The following is a 15,908-nucleotide window of genomic DNA, read 5'->3' on the forward strand; positions in this document are numbered from 1 at the left end:
GGTGTGGGTGCAGGTGTGTAGGTGTATGTGGGCATGGGTATGGTGCTGATACAGGTGTGGGTGCAGGTGTGGGTGCAATTGTAGCACAGGACCAGATGCAGTCCCTGTGGCCCTTGCTGACCTTCTCTCGGTTCTGGGCAGGTGAAACGGGCTGTGGTGCAGGTGATAAGCGCCATGGCTCACCATGGCTACTTGGAGCAGCCTGGAGGAGAGGCGATGGTTGAGTACATTGTGCAGCAGTGTGCCCTGCCCGCCGAGGAGGTAAGGACGCACCTCTTTCTGGATCTGCTGGGTGTCAGGCTCTTGGGCTTGTGTTTCTCTTGAGCACTGTTAGCACTGGTTACCCAGAGCATTTGACCTGGCAGAAGGTGGCTGCGTGGGCTGCGTAGGCTGAGGGTCCCTTTGGTTGCTGAGTCAGGGTCTCTGCATCTTGTGAGTCCACTCAACAGATACCCAACTCAGGCAGAGGCAGAAGACAGAAACTTTGACTTTCTCCTATTTAAAGTTACTTAAACACCAATTTCTTTTGAAGGAGAGCAAGGTAAGACTTGGTAACATAGACTGTAAGTAGCAGGTGAGTGGAGCCAGGTGGCACTGGGCTTGCTTAGTATGCACTGGGCACTGACTCGTTAGTACAGAAACAGTGCAGTGGAGTGGACAGTCTGGTCGTGCTCCAGTTCCTGGGCTGTGAGCACTGGATCTGGTTTCTTGGGATGAGAAAAGCCAGACTGTCCTAAGGTCAGCTCTGAGTCTGTTGCTATGATAAAACACCATGACCAAGGCAACTTAGAGGAGGAAGGGTTTGTTTGGGCTTCTGGTTCCAGAGGGATCGGAGTCCACCATGGTAGAGACATAGCAGCAAATAGCCAGCCTGGTAGGAGCAGACACCTGAGTGCTCACATCTTCAAATGCAAGCACGCAGCAGAGAGAGAACAGAGAGTGGGCAAACCCACTCAAAGCCTGCCCCAGTGGCATCCTTCCTCCAGCAAGGCTCCACCTCCTAAGATGCCACAACCTCCCCCAAACAACGCTACTAACTGGGGACCAAGTGTTCAAATATCCAAGCCTACAGACAACATTTCTCTCTCAAACCACCATGAGCTGCCTTCTTCTAGTGCTTCTGTCAGTGAGCTATATACAGTGCCAAAACAGGACTCCGTGTCTATCCTTTAAAGTATACTTTTAAAATTTTAGATTTCTTTTTTTATGTGTGTGAATACTTGCCTGCATGTATGTATACACATCACATGTATGCTTGATGCCTACAGAGACCAGAAAAGGGCAGTGGATCCCTGGAGCTGGAGCTGTGGATGGTTGTGAGCCACCATGTGGGTGCTGGGAATCAGCCCAGGTCCTCCGTAAGAGCAGTGCTCAGGTTTGCTGGCCCATCTCTTGAGCCTCACATTGTTTTAGTCTTTGAGAATTTCTCATAATGTATGCTGCTCAACTTTACCCCCCCACCTTCCTAACACCTCCCAGATCCACCTTCTCTTTCTTATAAAATCACGTGTGTGTGTGTGTGTGTGTGTGTGTGTGTGTGCGCGCGCGTGCACTCACACATGTCACAGCACATGTATGGAGCCCAGAGGACAACATACAGGAGTTGATTGTCCCCACCATGTGGGTCTCTTGGATAGAACTCGGTATCAGGCTTGGTGGTGGTAAATGCTCTTACCCACTGAGCCATCTCGCAGGCCCATCCTGCATTTGTCTTAAAGGTCATGGCATTGACTAGAGGTCATGGGTTACAGCCCAACTTTGGAGGAAGCCTGGCCATAGGTCAATTCCTTCTTTTTTTAAAAAAAAAGAGAGAGAGAGAGAGAGAGAGAGAGAGAGAGAGAGAGAGAGAGAGAGAGAGAGTGTGAGTGTGTGTGTGAGAATTCGTGCACATGGAGCAGCACTTGCAGGAGGTTGTGAATTGCTCAGCATTGGTTGTGAGAACCAAACTCAGGTCTTCTGTAAGAGCAGCAGACATTTTTAACCACTGCACCATCTCTCCAGCCGCTGATTTTCTTGACATTTTATTTATTTGTGTGTGTGTATAGATGTGTGTAGGTGCACATGCTGGTGTACTTGTGGAAGTCAGGGGACAGCCTGTGGGAGGTGTTTTTCTTCTCCCACCAATGGGTCCTAAAGTGCTCTCACATGCGAGCGATTGCCAGCCCAGTGCCTGTTTTGCCCTCTGCGTCTTCACAGTAGTAGCTTGTAGGTTATTAGACAAGAACTGAAGAAGGCCACGTCCTCTGTTTCAGTCTTTAGTCCCAATGAGTTGCTATCAGAAGTTGAAGAGACTCCCCTAGGAGGTACTATAAGTTAGTTGTTGTTGTTAATACATATATATTTGGTTGGTATCCATGGGAGGCCTGCCTTTTTCTGAAGAGAAATGGAGGAGGAGTGGATGGAGGGAGGGGTAGGGACTGGGAGAGGAGGAGAAACTGCATTCAAAATGGAATATATGAGAGAATTGTTAAAAAGATTTATTTATTTTATGTATATGAGTACCTTGTAGCTGTCTTCAGACACACCAGAAGAGGGCATTGGATCCCATTACAGATGGTTGTGAGCCACCATGTGGTTGTTGGGAATTGAGCTCAGAACTTCTAGAAGAGCAGTCAGTGCTCTTAACTGCAGAGCCATCTCTCCAGCCTGAGAGAAGAATCTTTTAAAAGTCTATACCCCCCCCCCAAATTAACAATATTTACTTACATTGTGCACAAGTATGTGTAGATGGGGGTGCCTATGGAGGTCAGAGGTCAGTTTGTAGGAGTTGGTTCTCCCCTTCCATCATGTAAATTCTGGGGATCCAACTCAGGTTCATAGGCTTGACAGCAAGTACCGTGACTTGCTGAGCCAAGGAACCTTGGAGTCAGTAGCTTATAGGAGACAAAAACAGAGGCAGGGATGGACGGAGGAAGGGTAGGAGAGATGGAGGGAGGGGAAGATTGTGTGTGTGTGTGTGTGTGTGTGTGTGTGTGTGTGTGTGTGTGTGTGCAGGCATACACATGCCATAGACCACATATACAGCTTAGAGGACAACTTTAGGTCTCTCCTTGGCCCACTGGATCCTGAAATCAAACTCAGCTTGTCAGTCTCACACAGAAAGCACTTACTGAGCCATCCCACCAGCTTTTCCTTCTTTCTTTCTTTCTTTCTTTCTTTCTTTCTTTCTTTCTTTCTTTCTTTCTTTCTTTCTTTCTTTCTTTTTAAAGATTGATTGATTGATTTATTATATGTAAGTACACTGTAGCTGTCTTCAAACACCCCAGAGGAAGGCATCCAATCTCATGGATGGTTGTGAGCCACCATGTGGTTGCTGGGATTTGAACTCAGTAGCTCTGGAAGAGCAGTCAGTGCTCTTAACCTCTGAGCCATCTCTCCAGCCCCCCAACCAGCTTTTCTTGAGTGACTTTGGTGTGCTGGCCTCTGGGAGCTGACAGACATGCTCTCAGGGGCAGGGTTGGTGAGTCTGCCCCGTTTCCTTTTCTCGTGCTAACCTTGGGGACCTTGTGGTCCATCACATGCTAACCTTGGTGTGTAGACAGTCATCCACATGTGTTCTCACGCTAACCTTGGTGTGTGGACAGTCATCCACACATGTTCTTGTTTATGCTAACCTTGGTATGTGGACAGTCATCCACACATATTCTCATGCTAACCTTGGTGTGTGGACAGTCATCCACACGTGTTCTCATGCTAACCTTGGTGTGTGGACAGTCATCCACACGTGTTCTCATGCTANCTAACCTTGGTGTGTGGACAGTCATCCACACGTGTTCTCATGCTAACCTTGGTGTGTGGACAGTCATCCACACGTGTTCTCATGCTAACCTTGGTATGTGGACAGTCATCCACACGTGTTCTCTTCCCCCAGCCTGAGAAGCCTGGCCCTGATGGGGAGGACCTGGCGGCAGATAGCGTGCGGGCTGTCAGTATCCGCACCCTCTACCTGGTCAGCACCACGGTGGATAGGATGAACAGCGTGAGTGTGCATCTCTCTGACCTGAGGTGGGCTGCCTGAGCTTTCCCTGTCCGAGATTTCCTGCCCTCCCCGTCCCTGGCCTGAAGCGGAGAGTGTGGCCTCCAGGGGACAGTGGCTGGGCAGTGCTCAGAGGATCTCTCAACAATGGCCAGACACACTGTCTGTCCTAGTGTGGGCCCCTCTCAAGCTACCCTGCTCCTGTACAGCGGTGGAGATCCAGTTCTGTCAGCTCTACTGCCCCGGAGGCCATGCCCACACTCTTGCAGTCCACAGACCGTGGCCCTCTGTCCTTCAGGTTCTCTGGCCCTACCTCCTCGAGTTCCTCACTCCGGTGCGCTTCACTGCGGCCCTCACTCCACTCTGCAGGAGCCTTGTGCATTTAGCCCTGAAGAGGCAGGAGGCAGGGGCAGATGATTTCCTCATCCAGTACAACTCAAATGGTGTGGAGGCCCAACCACCATGCCCCTGGCTGACTCCACCATCGCCATAATGCCCTTACACCTTAGCCTCTCTCAGCTCTCTGCCTTGCCCTTGCCCCGCCCCTGCTGCTGACCACCCTCCCACCCCCTGCTGCTTTTGCATGCTGTCCTACCCCAGCTGCCTGCTTATGCCTGTGGTCCCATCCTTTATCCTATCCCTACCTTGTAACTGTTTCCATGTTTCTTGTCCAGCAAACCTCCCGTCTCCCTTCGCTATGACCACACGACTGCTGGTAAGCAACGGGTCTGTTATTGTGTCCCAACACACGGGCTGACACCGTCCTTCATGGGACATTCTCATAGGTGTCAGCGTGACCATGCTTACTCTTCTATCAAAGAGTGGCCTCTCAGCCCCAGAGTCCCTGTCAGCTCTGTGGCAAGCTATGACCCTTGCCACCATCTCATTGGCATTCCTTGCTCCCGTGTTTGCTGGTTTTCCCTCACTCCTCGGAAGCTGGTCCCCAGATTGGGCTCTGTGGCCGGGAGATGGCAGGCAGCTCCATGCTTAGGCAACCCCCTTCCTTCCTCTCCTTCAGGTTGTGTCTTCTAATCCCTACCTTGGAGATGGGCGTGGAGCAGCCTCCTTGCGCCTCCTGAAGGTTATGCATCAGAATATTCACCCTTTACTGGGCCAGCGGTGGGAGACAACCATGCCTGTGCTGCTGGAATACCTGGATGGTGAGGCCCATGAGGCTAAGGAGCCTGTTATCCACCCCTGACCCCACTAGCACCCAGTATGCCATCAGGGTTGGAAGAAACGATCCAAGCTGTAATCTAAGAAATAGCCTGGATGGCTCACGAGGGAAGTGGGTGTTGACTGTGGCCTGACTGGTTTCTGCATTCCTCCTGGGAATTCCCAGAGACAAGGAAGGCCCACTAGTGCATGTTGGAATGAGCCTGCCTGGCAGGACCCCAGCCAGTGGGCTTATTGGTCATTTCAGAGCACACCGAGGAAACCCTGTCACTGAAGGAGTGGGAAGAAAAGCTTCTAGTGGTGAGAGATGGATCAGAAGGCCAAGGGCCTGTCTGTGCCTTTCTGGGATCTTCCGGGCCTGGGCACAGAGGGTCGGGGCAGCAAATGTGGGACCAGTATACTGTGCCTTCCAAGGGACTTGTTACCCAACTTCATCTGGTGGAGTGACTAGGCTCAGTGCTGGGGGAGTCTGGGGTAAGGATGGCGGCTGGTCTCAGATATCCGTGGCAGTGGTGGGGGAGTCTGGGGTAAGGATGGTGGCTGCTCTCAGATATCCGTGGCAGTGGTGGGGGAGTCTGGGGTAAGGATGGTGGCTGCTCTCAGATATCCGTGGCAGGACAGTTTACCTTCTATCACTCAGCACCAAATGTGAGGGACTTTTGTTCATCCTGGACACAGAAAGTGCTTCTCCTTCCTTCCCCGGTCCCCAGCCTAGTTCAGAGCCATTTGTGCTTCAGCTTGCCTCATAGCTACCCACCTTCAAAGATCACTTAGCAACAGGAGTCACCATAAGGTTATCATGTGACAAGGCCACGCCTCAGGCCTCACTAATGCTCTCACCTGCAGTTCCTGCGAGACACCCTGGCCGTGGTATCTGACAACATCTGGATCTGCCAACTGAGCCAAGAGATGTGCAAGCAACTGCCCTCTTACAGTGGGACTCCTCAGGAGAAGGTGCCCGAGACAAGCTAGCTGGGGACGGGGGTCTTTGCCCAGTCCCCAGCTCCTAGCTCCCATGCTTTGAGTCTCTGATCTCGACTGTCTGTGTCTTTGTCTCCTGACTCTGGCAACCGTGGCCAAGCCAGGAAAAGCAAGCAGGGTCAGGAGCCTCCTCACTGCAGTTAACAGCTGGGAGCTGGGGGATAGCTGCCTGCTCATTGGTCCTCAGACACAGCCTGGGTCTCACCTCCTCATGCAGGACCCTTCCTATGTCCTGCTTGAAATACAGCTTCCTCTCCTCGGGGCCGGGTGTAGTGGTGCCCATGTTTAATCCCAAATACTTGAGAGGTAGGCGGATCTATGAGATCAAGTCCACCCTAGTCTACAGCGCTAGCTCCAGGACAGCTGGGGCCACACAAAGAAACCATAGCTCAAAAAAAAAAAANAAAAAAAACAAACAAAAAAACAACAAAACAAAAAGAAAGGAAAAAGAACACAGCTCTCCATTAGCAGTACCCACCACAGTACAAGTGTCTGTCTGCTCAGGAGTCATGCTCGTCTGTGTTCTCTACCTGTATTCCAGAACTTCCTGTATAAGTGCATAGGAACCACACTGGGTGCTGCCTCAAGCAAGGAGGTGGTGAGGAAACACCTCCGAGAGCTGCTGGAGACAGCCAGATACCAAGAAGAGGCAGAGCAGGAGGTGGGTAGCCCCCAGTGTCCAGGGCTGTCAGGCCGTGCTCATCTGCTGCTCTGAGCTAGCCACGCGCACTGTGAGCGTATAGGTACATGCTTGCACGCGAGGCACACTGCTTGCTTCTACACGGATGTCCGCATGTATTCCGTGTGCCTTCAGGTTTATGTGTGCGTGGTACTCTGTACATGTGGATATACACCACTCCTCACACAGCTTGTGGGCAGGTGGGCCACTGTGCCCAAGTGTGAGCACACCCGTGCACCTCCCCAGGGCCTGGCCTGTTGCTTTGGGATCTGTGCCATTACCCACCTTGAGGACACTCTAGCACAGCTGGAGGACTTCGTGAGGTCAGATGTGTTTAGGAAATCCACCCGCATCTTCAGCATTTTTAAGGTAAGACGGTCATTACCCAGAATGGTGTCCCTGTGAGTAGATACCTGTCTGTGGCTGCCCCACTTTTCATGTCTGCGGTAGGGTGGGTTCCTGCCCTCTGATGTCTGATCTCTCTCAAGATGAAGTCTAAGGCTGGGAGTTCTCAGGCTTTGTATCCTCCATTTCCCCTCTTCCCACTGAGGCCCCAGAAGCCCTAACTGGTTGGAGCGCTGTAATTACCACTAACTGTGGGTAATGAGAGTTCTAAGTGGTAAGGCTCTGTGGTGATCAGTTTTCTGTTGCTATGACGAACACTTGAGGAACTCAGCTTTAAGGAGGAAGAGATATTCTGTGTCCTAGTTTCGAGGTTGTGCAGGCCAGGCATGGTGGAAGGGCCAGGTGAAGAGAGCTGCTCACCTCACAGCTGCTACTTTTTTTCATTGCTACTTCATAACACGTGAACTTTAGGGACATTTTCAAATGTTTCTCTAACCCCTGCAGCACTGGGGACACTTGAGCTCTAGGGACATTTCCATCTGAACCACACAGCCGGGGACCTCAGAGCTGTCCCCTTCTCTATGACCAGGCTGTCTGTCCTTTGCCCAGAGTGCGTGGGTTTTCAGAATCTCCCGCCATGCCCGCTGGACTCTGACCATTTTGCTCTGCCTAGTGATTGCCCCGCTCATGGAACCTGAGGGTTGGCCCAGGAGTGCAAGGACCCACACACCTCTGCTTTCTCTCTCTCTCTTCTTTCTCTTTCTCTACCTCTTTTAAAGTGTTCTTAGATTTATTTATTCACTTCGTTTTTATGTGTACCAGTGTTTTGCCTGCATGTATATCTATGCACCTGATACCACTGAAGGCATTGGATCCCCTGGAACTGGAATTTTGTATGGTTGTGAGCCACCATGTGCATGCTGGGAATCAAACTTTGGATCCTCTATAAGAACAAGTGTTATTAGCCACTGAGCCATTTCTCCAGCCCCCTCTATCTCTACCTTGAGACAGGGTCTCACAGTGTAGCCTTGGCTAGCATAGAACTTGATGTGTATACCAGGTTGGCCTCAAATTCAAAGAGATCCGCCTCTACCTCCAGAGTGCTGGGATTAAAGGTGTGCGACCACATGTAGCTGCTGCCTCTCCTGCTTTCCCTCCCTCCCCACACACCATCTTTTCAGATGTTGGCATCTACAAGTCCTAGTTTTCGGGTTGTTAGACTTCCAGCTTTCTTCCTCCCCTACCCCCGTTCCTTGGTCCCACTGCCTCAGCCCTTTCTTGCAACCAAACTATTCCCGGTGGGCATGCGTGGGTACCTGGGCTGCCCTCCTGCTGTCCCTGGATTTTCCCTCTGGTGTTCCTAGCTGGCTCTGGCTATTCCAGGAGTCTTAGGTATAGAAAGCACACTGCGAAGCAAGGCTCCCTGGGAGAGTAGATCACTGAGTAACTGCCACGCCATCCCGCTGATTCTCTGCCTCAGGATCGAAGTGAGCACGAAGTGGAAAGAATGAAGAGCTCTCTGATCCTGTGCTATGGGCACGTGGCTGCCCAGGCCCCTCGGGAGCTGGTGCTGGCCAGGGTAGAGTCGGATATCCTCCGCAACATGTTCCAGTGCTTCAACACCAAGGTGGGCGTTGCCGCTTTGTGTGGGGGCCAATCACACAACGCCAGAGTCTTAACTTATTTCACTCTTTGTTGTTTAGGTTCTGGGAATAAAGGTAGAGACCAAGGTATAGTGTATGGCGACCGACCGTGTGTGAACTGTGCTTTTCTCTCTCCTCTGGGCTGGGCTTTGGGGCAGAGCCAAACCTAGAGCTCGCTGGGCTTCCTGGCCATGATGGTCCTGGGGAAGTGTGGTGGAGTACAGCTCTGAGACTCCTGCTTACTTCCCGCTGAGGACACGCACAGCCGTGTCCCCTGACAGCCCAGCGACAGCTCCAGGCTCCTCTGGCTCTGCTCCCAATGCTCTTGGGGCTGCCTTTCTCTAGACCCCAGAGAGCACCTAGGGAGGGCCGGTTAAGCCCAGAACTATTGAAAAGGGCCAAAGGTTCCCTTGGTCTCATTAACATACTTCCTCTGTGATGGCCTTGACACTAACCTGGCAGGCCTTTGCGAGGGACAATTCTTTCTTCCTGAGGAGTGGGGGGCCTCAGGGGTGAGGGAGTGGGCTGGATTGGTGAGGTTCTTTTAGTTTCTTGTTTCCCCCGCCCAGCCCATAGGAGTAGGAGGGTTGGCACTCTGTTTCTCAGAATGGCCTGTCTCCTGTCTCCTATGAAGCTGTCATACTACACAGCAGTTCCCCTGTGGGCCAAGGCCCTGGCACTTCCGGTCCTAGGTTTCTCCTCGGTCAGGAGGCTGCTGTTGGGCTTTTTGGTCACAGTGAACAGCGGCTCTGGCTGTTCAAGAAAGAACATGTACTCCAGCTTGAGGCAGGGCTCTGCTCTGTGGCTACTCTGGGGCAGTTCTGGGGTAGATATGCAAACCTCCTACAGCCAGCTCTTTCCCTAGGACCCGGCCCTGAAGCTCTGCCTCGTCCAGAGCCTGTGCATGGTCAGCCAGGCCATGTGCAGCAGCACACAAGCCAGCTCCTTCCACTTCTCAAGGAAAACAGAGCTGGTGACACAAATGATGGTGAGTCCCGGGCAGTCACGGGGGTTGAGTGAGTACAGACAGAGCCCTGAACCTCAGAGACCTCAACCACCCACTTCATGGGAGAGATGGGGGAGCAGGGAGGAGGCTAATAGGGCCTGTTATATGCTGCCTCCCCCAAGGAATTCATCAGGGCAGAACCCCCAGACTGCCTGAGAACACCCATTCGGAAGAAAGCCATGCTGGCCTGCACATACCTGGTGTATCCTTTTCTGCCTCTCTGTGCATTGAGTGGGCCTGTGGGTCTGTATGCAGATGTATAGAATGCATTATATAGCAGAAATCATCTGAACGTAACCATCCATGTAGACCCAGTGGTTTCTGGGGTGGGGTGGGGGGAGGGCAGGCTGGAGAAGAAGTCAGGGGGCCACTTATTGGTGCCCTTAACCTGCTGCTCAGCAACTTGGAACCTGCACTGGAGGAGCAGACACAGGCAGATGTGGTCCACAGCTGCTTACACAGTGTCATGGCCCTGCCACCTGAGGCTGAGGGAGAAGATGGCATTGGCCGGGAGGTATTGCATGTCCAATGTGGCTTGGGGGGGGGGGGCAGGAGCTGGGTAGGGAGTGAGATCTACCTCTGAAAGAAACGCAATCACACATGCATGGGTCTGGTGGTCTGGCTCTCCCTGCAGCCTCTGTATCTGGACACGGTGTGTGCCCTTGAAGACTTGTTAACAAGCCTGCTGCGGCAGAACATGACCCCCCAAGGCCTACAGATCATGGTAGAGGTGTGCTGTGGGTGTACACTGCTGGGGTGATGGAGTTCCACTATCCCACCTAGTTCCTGGGTGTCCCTTTCCTGCTCCCCTCCCCCACCGTGGTTAGGTACCAAGGAGACAATTTGGTAGTCTCTCGAGGGGAGGGGCATCTGACCACGTCCCCTCTGCCTGGGCACCTTGGACCAGATAGTGTCTCTGCTCATTTCCCTGACTGCTACAAGTTCCGGGATGGGTCACATGAGTCTTGGCTACTGTCTGCTAAGCATCGAGGCAAGCAAGATGACAACATTCACACCCTGCTGTGGTGTCCTTCCCATTCCTTCCACTGTTACAGCCAACTGGGGCAGTACCCGTCCCTAGTCTAGGCATCCAGTGCCTAATAGGCCTGGATCATTCTCAGCCATCTCGAGTGGGCAGGGGTGAGCTACAGCAGGCCCTAAGGTGGGAGCCACCCTGGGTCCCACTGGGATGTGGGCTTCTGCCCTCCTGGGTTGCTCCCACAGCAGGCACCTGTGTCAGGTCCGTTCTCGTACAGCACCTGAGCCCGTGGATCAAGTCCCCGAGGGGTCATGAGCGGGCACGAGCACTTGGCTTGGGCGCCTGCCTGCTGGAGTTCTTCCTGGAGCACTTGCATGTCAGTGTGAGTACTGGACCTCACCCCTCCCTCCAGCACACCCCACCCCTCCAGCACACCCCACCCCTCCCTCCAGCACACCCCACCCCTCCTTGCCTCAGTCTTTTCTGACAAGGACAGAGGACCTACCGTGGATAGGGTTACTCTAGACTCCGTCTGGGTGAAGCAGCCACTCCGAGGAGGCTGTGCTTAGCTCCATTGCTGAGCCGCTCCGTTTTGATTGGCACTGGCTGTGTTAATCAGAACTGTATCAGGAAGGAAGGATGGACTTTACAAACATCTTCTGTCCTCTATTGGGATCATAGCGGGTGTTTTCTCGTGGTGATCTTATTTTGTTTTGGTGTGTGTATTTGTGTGGTATAGATAACCGTGGTCTCTCTCAGTTTTATGTTGACATGAGTTGAACCATACCAGGATCAGCAGCCACCTGTTACCAGGTCTGCATCCGGCCTTAACCTTTCACTGCTGAACTGAAACTCCCCTTTCTTGTCTGGCGACTTTTGGAATGTGGAGCTTCAGGGGCAGCTAGGCCTGCTTTGAATGGGCACAGCAGAGGGGACCAGGGGAGGCATGAGTGTCTGTCCTGGGAGCAGGGGCGGGGTGTTTACAGCCTCTGGCAGGCAGGAGGCAAGACTGCTCTGGGAAGGGAGAGAGGCTCATTATATAAGGTGAGCAGAACTTGAGAGATGGACTGAGGGCCACTCGGGGTAAAGGGCTATACTGTCTCCTTCCCCCGTCCACAGACTTGTCATCTGGGAGTCATTTCGCAGGTGGCAGTTGGGTCAGCAGAGTCCTTGTGCTGTTCTATGGCCCCACTCCCTACACTTAGGGAGCCAGGTGGACTAAGCGTGAAGAGGAAACGTTTGCTGGAGGGTCCAAGCCATATAGCCCCCCTCTAGTTCCTACTGATAAAGGCTGTGGTTGACTATTCCCCAGAATTCCTACAGCCCTGCCCCCCTTCCATCTCCCCGCAGACATTGGTACCCTTCCACAATCTGGGTCTCCTGGTCGGTCTCTTTGCTCCACGATGTGCAGACACATGGACTACCACCCGCCAGGAAGCCGTTGACTGTGTCTATTCCCTGCTCTACTTGCAGCTGGGCTATGAGGGTGAGCCCTGCTGGGGATGCGGGGACCGTGGAGGCAGGAGTTGGGTGTGGGGTCAGACTGGAATCACCGGGGAAGGCTTCAGTCAACTTCGGTCCTTAGGCTTCTCCCGAGACCATCGTGATGATGTGGCTGAGCGGCTCCTCACCCTGAAAGATGGCCTCGTGAACCCTGACCCCACCATCCTTTTCCACACTTGCCACAGCATAGCCCAGGTACTTATGGGATCCCAGCAACGAGAAGGAGGGGCTGCAGTGCCTGTGGCTAAGGGACTGCCAAGGAAGCACTTGGCATCTCTCGCTCAGCAGACCCGGAGGGGCAGCTGTGAGCAGGTTTCATTAAAGGAATTGGTATTTGGGGCCCCATTTGGTCTACTCTGCCATGTCTCCCATACCTGCCTGCTTTGGGATACCACAGTCTGGGCAGGATCAAGATGTGCTCAATGGTGAGGTCTTGGAGAAGGCCCAAGAGGGATCAGAATACTTTGAGATCCTTCTGGCTGTACAGCTGCCTGCCGCCTCCCCCCAGCTTCCTTACTGCAGATGTGGGTTTCTAGATTTGGAGGGCATGGTGCTGGTGTTTATGTGAATGTCCCACCCAGAGCTGACAACTGCTCAGAGCCACATGCATGGTCCAGCACGGGCCCTGTCTTGGATCCCAGGAGCCTGAGGCACTTTGTTCACAGCATTTGGAAGTGCAACACTGGGCTAAAATGTCTCTTTCCTGTCCTGTGTACCACACTCCCTGGGTACCATATCCAGCCTGAACCACCCAGCCAGATAGATGTCTACTCTGGAGCTCAGCGGGGCTCCAAGGATAGCCAAATTAGCTCCTGCCTCAGTGAATCCTCTTTTGTAACCCTGTCTATGAACATTTCTGTCCTTATTATGGTCAAGGTTTCGGGCAGAGGCTGATAGGAAGGGCCCCTGAGCCCTTTCTGGTAATGCTCAGTGCTAGGGAGCAAAGAGCCAGCCCTGGATGGGTCAGGAGGGCCTGGGCTCTGTTGTTGGGGCTTGGCATCACGATGTTCTTCCTTCTGGTGTATTTCCTGTGCTGGGAGAAAAAGAAGAGGAGGTGGAGCTGGAGCGTCACTTCAGGGCACCCTGAGGTGGGAAAGCTGCAGACCCGTCCTGAAATTCCTGTATTCTAGAAAATTCCAGAGCAGCTCCACACAGGTCTCTCTCCTGTCCCGTGTGATCTCTGCCCTGCAGCTGCACAAGGACCACCTTCCTGGAGTAGTTCCGACCCAGAAGGGTGAATTCAGCATGGTCAGGGGCTGATCCCGCTCCTCTGTCCCGGCGTCACCCCTGTAGGTCATCTCCAAGCGCCTCCCCTCAGACCAGCTCATCAGCCTCTTGCTCACCGTGTTTGAGAGCCTGGGAGACCCAGACAAGAACTGCTCACGAGCAGCCACAGTCATGATCAACTGCCTGCTGAAGGAGCGGGGCAATGTGCTGCTGGAAAAGGTGAGTGTGGCGTGGGGGCGGGGAGGGCTAGGGCGAGCAAGGGCTGGCGCCCTGATGACTCTTGGAGTTCTGACTGCATCTGTTCTGGGTCTGATATGGACAGGCCACTTAAAAACAACTCTATTAAGAATTTTAAGCTGAGCAGTGGTGACGCATGCCTTTAATTCCAGCACTCTGGAGGCAGAGACAGGAGGATTTCTGAGTTCGAGGCCAACCTGGTCTACAGAGTGAATTCCAGGATAGCCAGGGCTACACAGAGAAACCCTGTGTCAAGAAGGGGGCAGGGGTGGGGGTAGGGAGAATTTAAGAGTTTTTATAGCTGTGGGCTCCTTAAGGAAAGTTCAGGCAGGCCTGGCATGGTTTGTCCCCTCTGTTCTTATAGTCCTAGCCATTTGGGAGACTGAAGCAGGGGGATCACTGTTCTTAGAAGCTGAGAAGACCCATGTGTGGTCATTTAATCCCAGTACTTTGGAAGTGGAGATAAGGAAGATCAGGGGTTCAAGGCCAGCCTCAGCTGTATAGGTTGTTTGACGTCCAAAGCCACAAGCACTAACATTGAACTGGCATCTGCTGAGCTCCTGACCCTGTTACCAAAGAAGACATGTGTGCATTGCATCACCAGGTCCCATGAAGTTTGCCAGCCATGGGACTTCAGCCTCTCGTACAGAAACTCACTCCAAGCTCACACACAGGACTGCTGCTCTGCCCCATTGCAAGCTCTGTATAGCCTATTCACTGTGCCTAGAGGGCCGCAGCCCGCAGCTGTATTCTACTGGTAATTTCCAAACACATATTGGAAGCACCTATGACTGGATTTGGCATGCAATGAGAGTGAAGGGTGTCGCTGCGCTCAATCCCTTTAGATCTGTTTGGCTTCAACAGGCTGGGCAGCTATAGAGTAGATTTACAGTCCTGGAGTGTGTGGGCTCAACTCATTTGCTAGAGGGGATTTTGAGGTTCCATATTGAAGTATCCCAGAAGAGGAGCTGGGGTATCGGTTTCCACAGTCATCTACAGACAGTCACCTGCCAGCTTCCAAGTTTTCCTTGACCCCTGTTGACATCCCAGGCTACCTCCACTTCCCGATACAAGTGTCTTACAAATGGTGTAAAAGTGAGATCCCTCACTATCCTTGTGCTAACCCATAGCTTGCTCCTTGTCATGGCTGTCACATTGGTTCATCTGCCATCCCAGAGCCCGTAGCCATAGACTGTGCTGTCTGTAACGGCTATCTGAGCATGCATTCCAGCTGTGACCTACCTGGAGAGTGGTGGCGTTCCAGCTGTGACCTACCTGGAGAGTGGTGGCATTCTAGCTGTGACCTACCTGGAGAGTGGTGGCATTCCAGCTGTGACCTACCTGGAGAGTAGTGGCATTCCAGCTGTGACCTACCTGGAGAGTGGTGGTGGTTTTTCCAGGGCTCCAGTTTCTGTTTTTTGGTGATGGGCTTGTGATATTCCATGCTAGGATTTAATTTGCATTTTCTGGTGACTGGGGGATAATTTGATGACTTCTTTTTGAGGACACTAGTTTTTTTGTCCAGTTCCTAGTTGGGTTGTCTGTGCTTTCCTTACTGATCTGGAGGAATACCTTTTGAGTATTCTGGGGTTCTACCACACCCGAGGCAGGAACTATGCAGTGAAAAAGAACAGAGCATCTAACAAGGACCCCGAGATCAGGGAGCTCCCCACGGTGTGCCCTCTAGACAGGGGTGTAGCCATGTGCCGGTGGATAGCTGATGAAGAAGCCGGTGTTGTGAGGTACGGCCCGGTGGGATCCTGGAGGGGAACAAAGCAGGAGGGTAGAGGGCACAGTGTGCCACCTGGGCCTCCCTCGGAGGTCTGGGCTTTCCAAAGCCACAAAGCTCCCTGGGATAGACATCCTTGTGCAGACGGAGTGGAAGAGTTGGTCACCAGGTACCAGTGACTAGTCCATGTACAGTCCACATTTGGCTTAACTGTCATCCGGAGGTGAACATTTGGGCTCTTTCTGCCTCTTAGCTGACGGGAGTGAAGAGCCATTGAGCACAGCTGCACAAAGCTCCTATGTCCTTGCTCACTTTTTGTGGGTGTGTGACCACACTGAACAGTTCACTGGGTGTGTGACCGCACTGAACAGTTCACTGGGTGTGTGACCGCACTGAACAGTTCACTGGGTGTGTGACCGCACTGAAC

General features: G+C 52.8%; 1 protein-coding gene across 4 annotated transcripts in view; it reads left to right on the forward strand.

Moving 5' to 3' along the window:
- Mroh1 (maestro heat like repeat family member 1) overlaps positions 1-15,908 on the forward strand; it is a 73,289-nt gene that overhangs the window by 42,932 nt on the left and 14,449 nt on the right. For 2 of the 4 annotated variants that reach the window (XM_021217259.2, XM_029531122.1), the window contains 19 exons: positions 142-261; positions 3,872-3,979; positions 4,275-4,419; positions 4,651-4,691; positions 4,995-5,136; positions 5,400-5,452; positions 5,999-6,106; positions 6,675-6,794; positions 7,059-7,181; positions 8,638-8,784; positions 8,861-8,887; positions 9,666-9,788; positions 9,929-10,008; positions 10,206-10,320; positions 10,441-10,536; positions 11,063-11,167; positions 12,136-12,271; positions 12,371-12,483; positions 13,582-13,734. In XM_021217259.2, coding sequence (XP_021072918.1) covers positions 142-261; positions 3,872-3,979; positions 4,275-4,419; positions 4,651-4,691; positions 4,995-5,136; positions 5,400-5,452; positions 5,999-6,106; positions 6,675-6,794; positions 7,059-7,181; positions 8,638-8,784; positions 8,861-8,887; positions 9,666-9,788; positions 9,929-10,008; positions 10,206-10,320; positions 10,441-10,536; positions 11,063-11,167; positions 12,136-12,271; positions 12,371-12,483; positions 13,582-13,734 — 2,055 coding nt within the window. The remainder of the gene's footprint in view (positions 1-141; positions 262-3,871; positions 3,980-4,274; positions 4,420-4,650; positions 4,692-4,994; positions 5,137-5,399; positions 5,453-5,998; positions 6,107-6,674; positions 6,795-7,058; positions 7,182-8,637; positions 8,785-8,860; positions 8,888-9,665; positions 9,789-9,928; positions 10,009-10,205; positions 10,321-10,440; positions 10,537-11,062; positions 11,168-12,135; positions 12,272-12,370; positions 12,484-13,581; positions 13,735-15,908) is intronic. The other 2 variants (XM_029531123.1, XM_021217260.2) reach the window with 1 other exon arrangement.

The sequence above is a fragment of the Mus pahari genome, chromosome 17 (genome assembly GCF_900095145.1).
Source record: "Mus pahari chromosome 17, PAHARI_EIJ_v1.1, whole genome shotgun sequence".
NCBI lineage: Eukaryota > Metazoa > Chordata > Mammalia > Rodentia > Muridae > Mus > Mus pahari.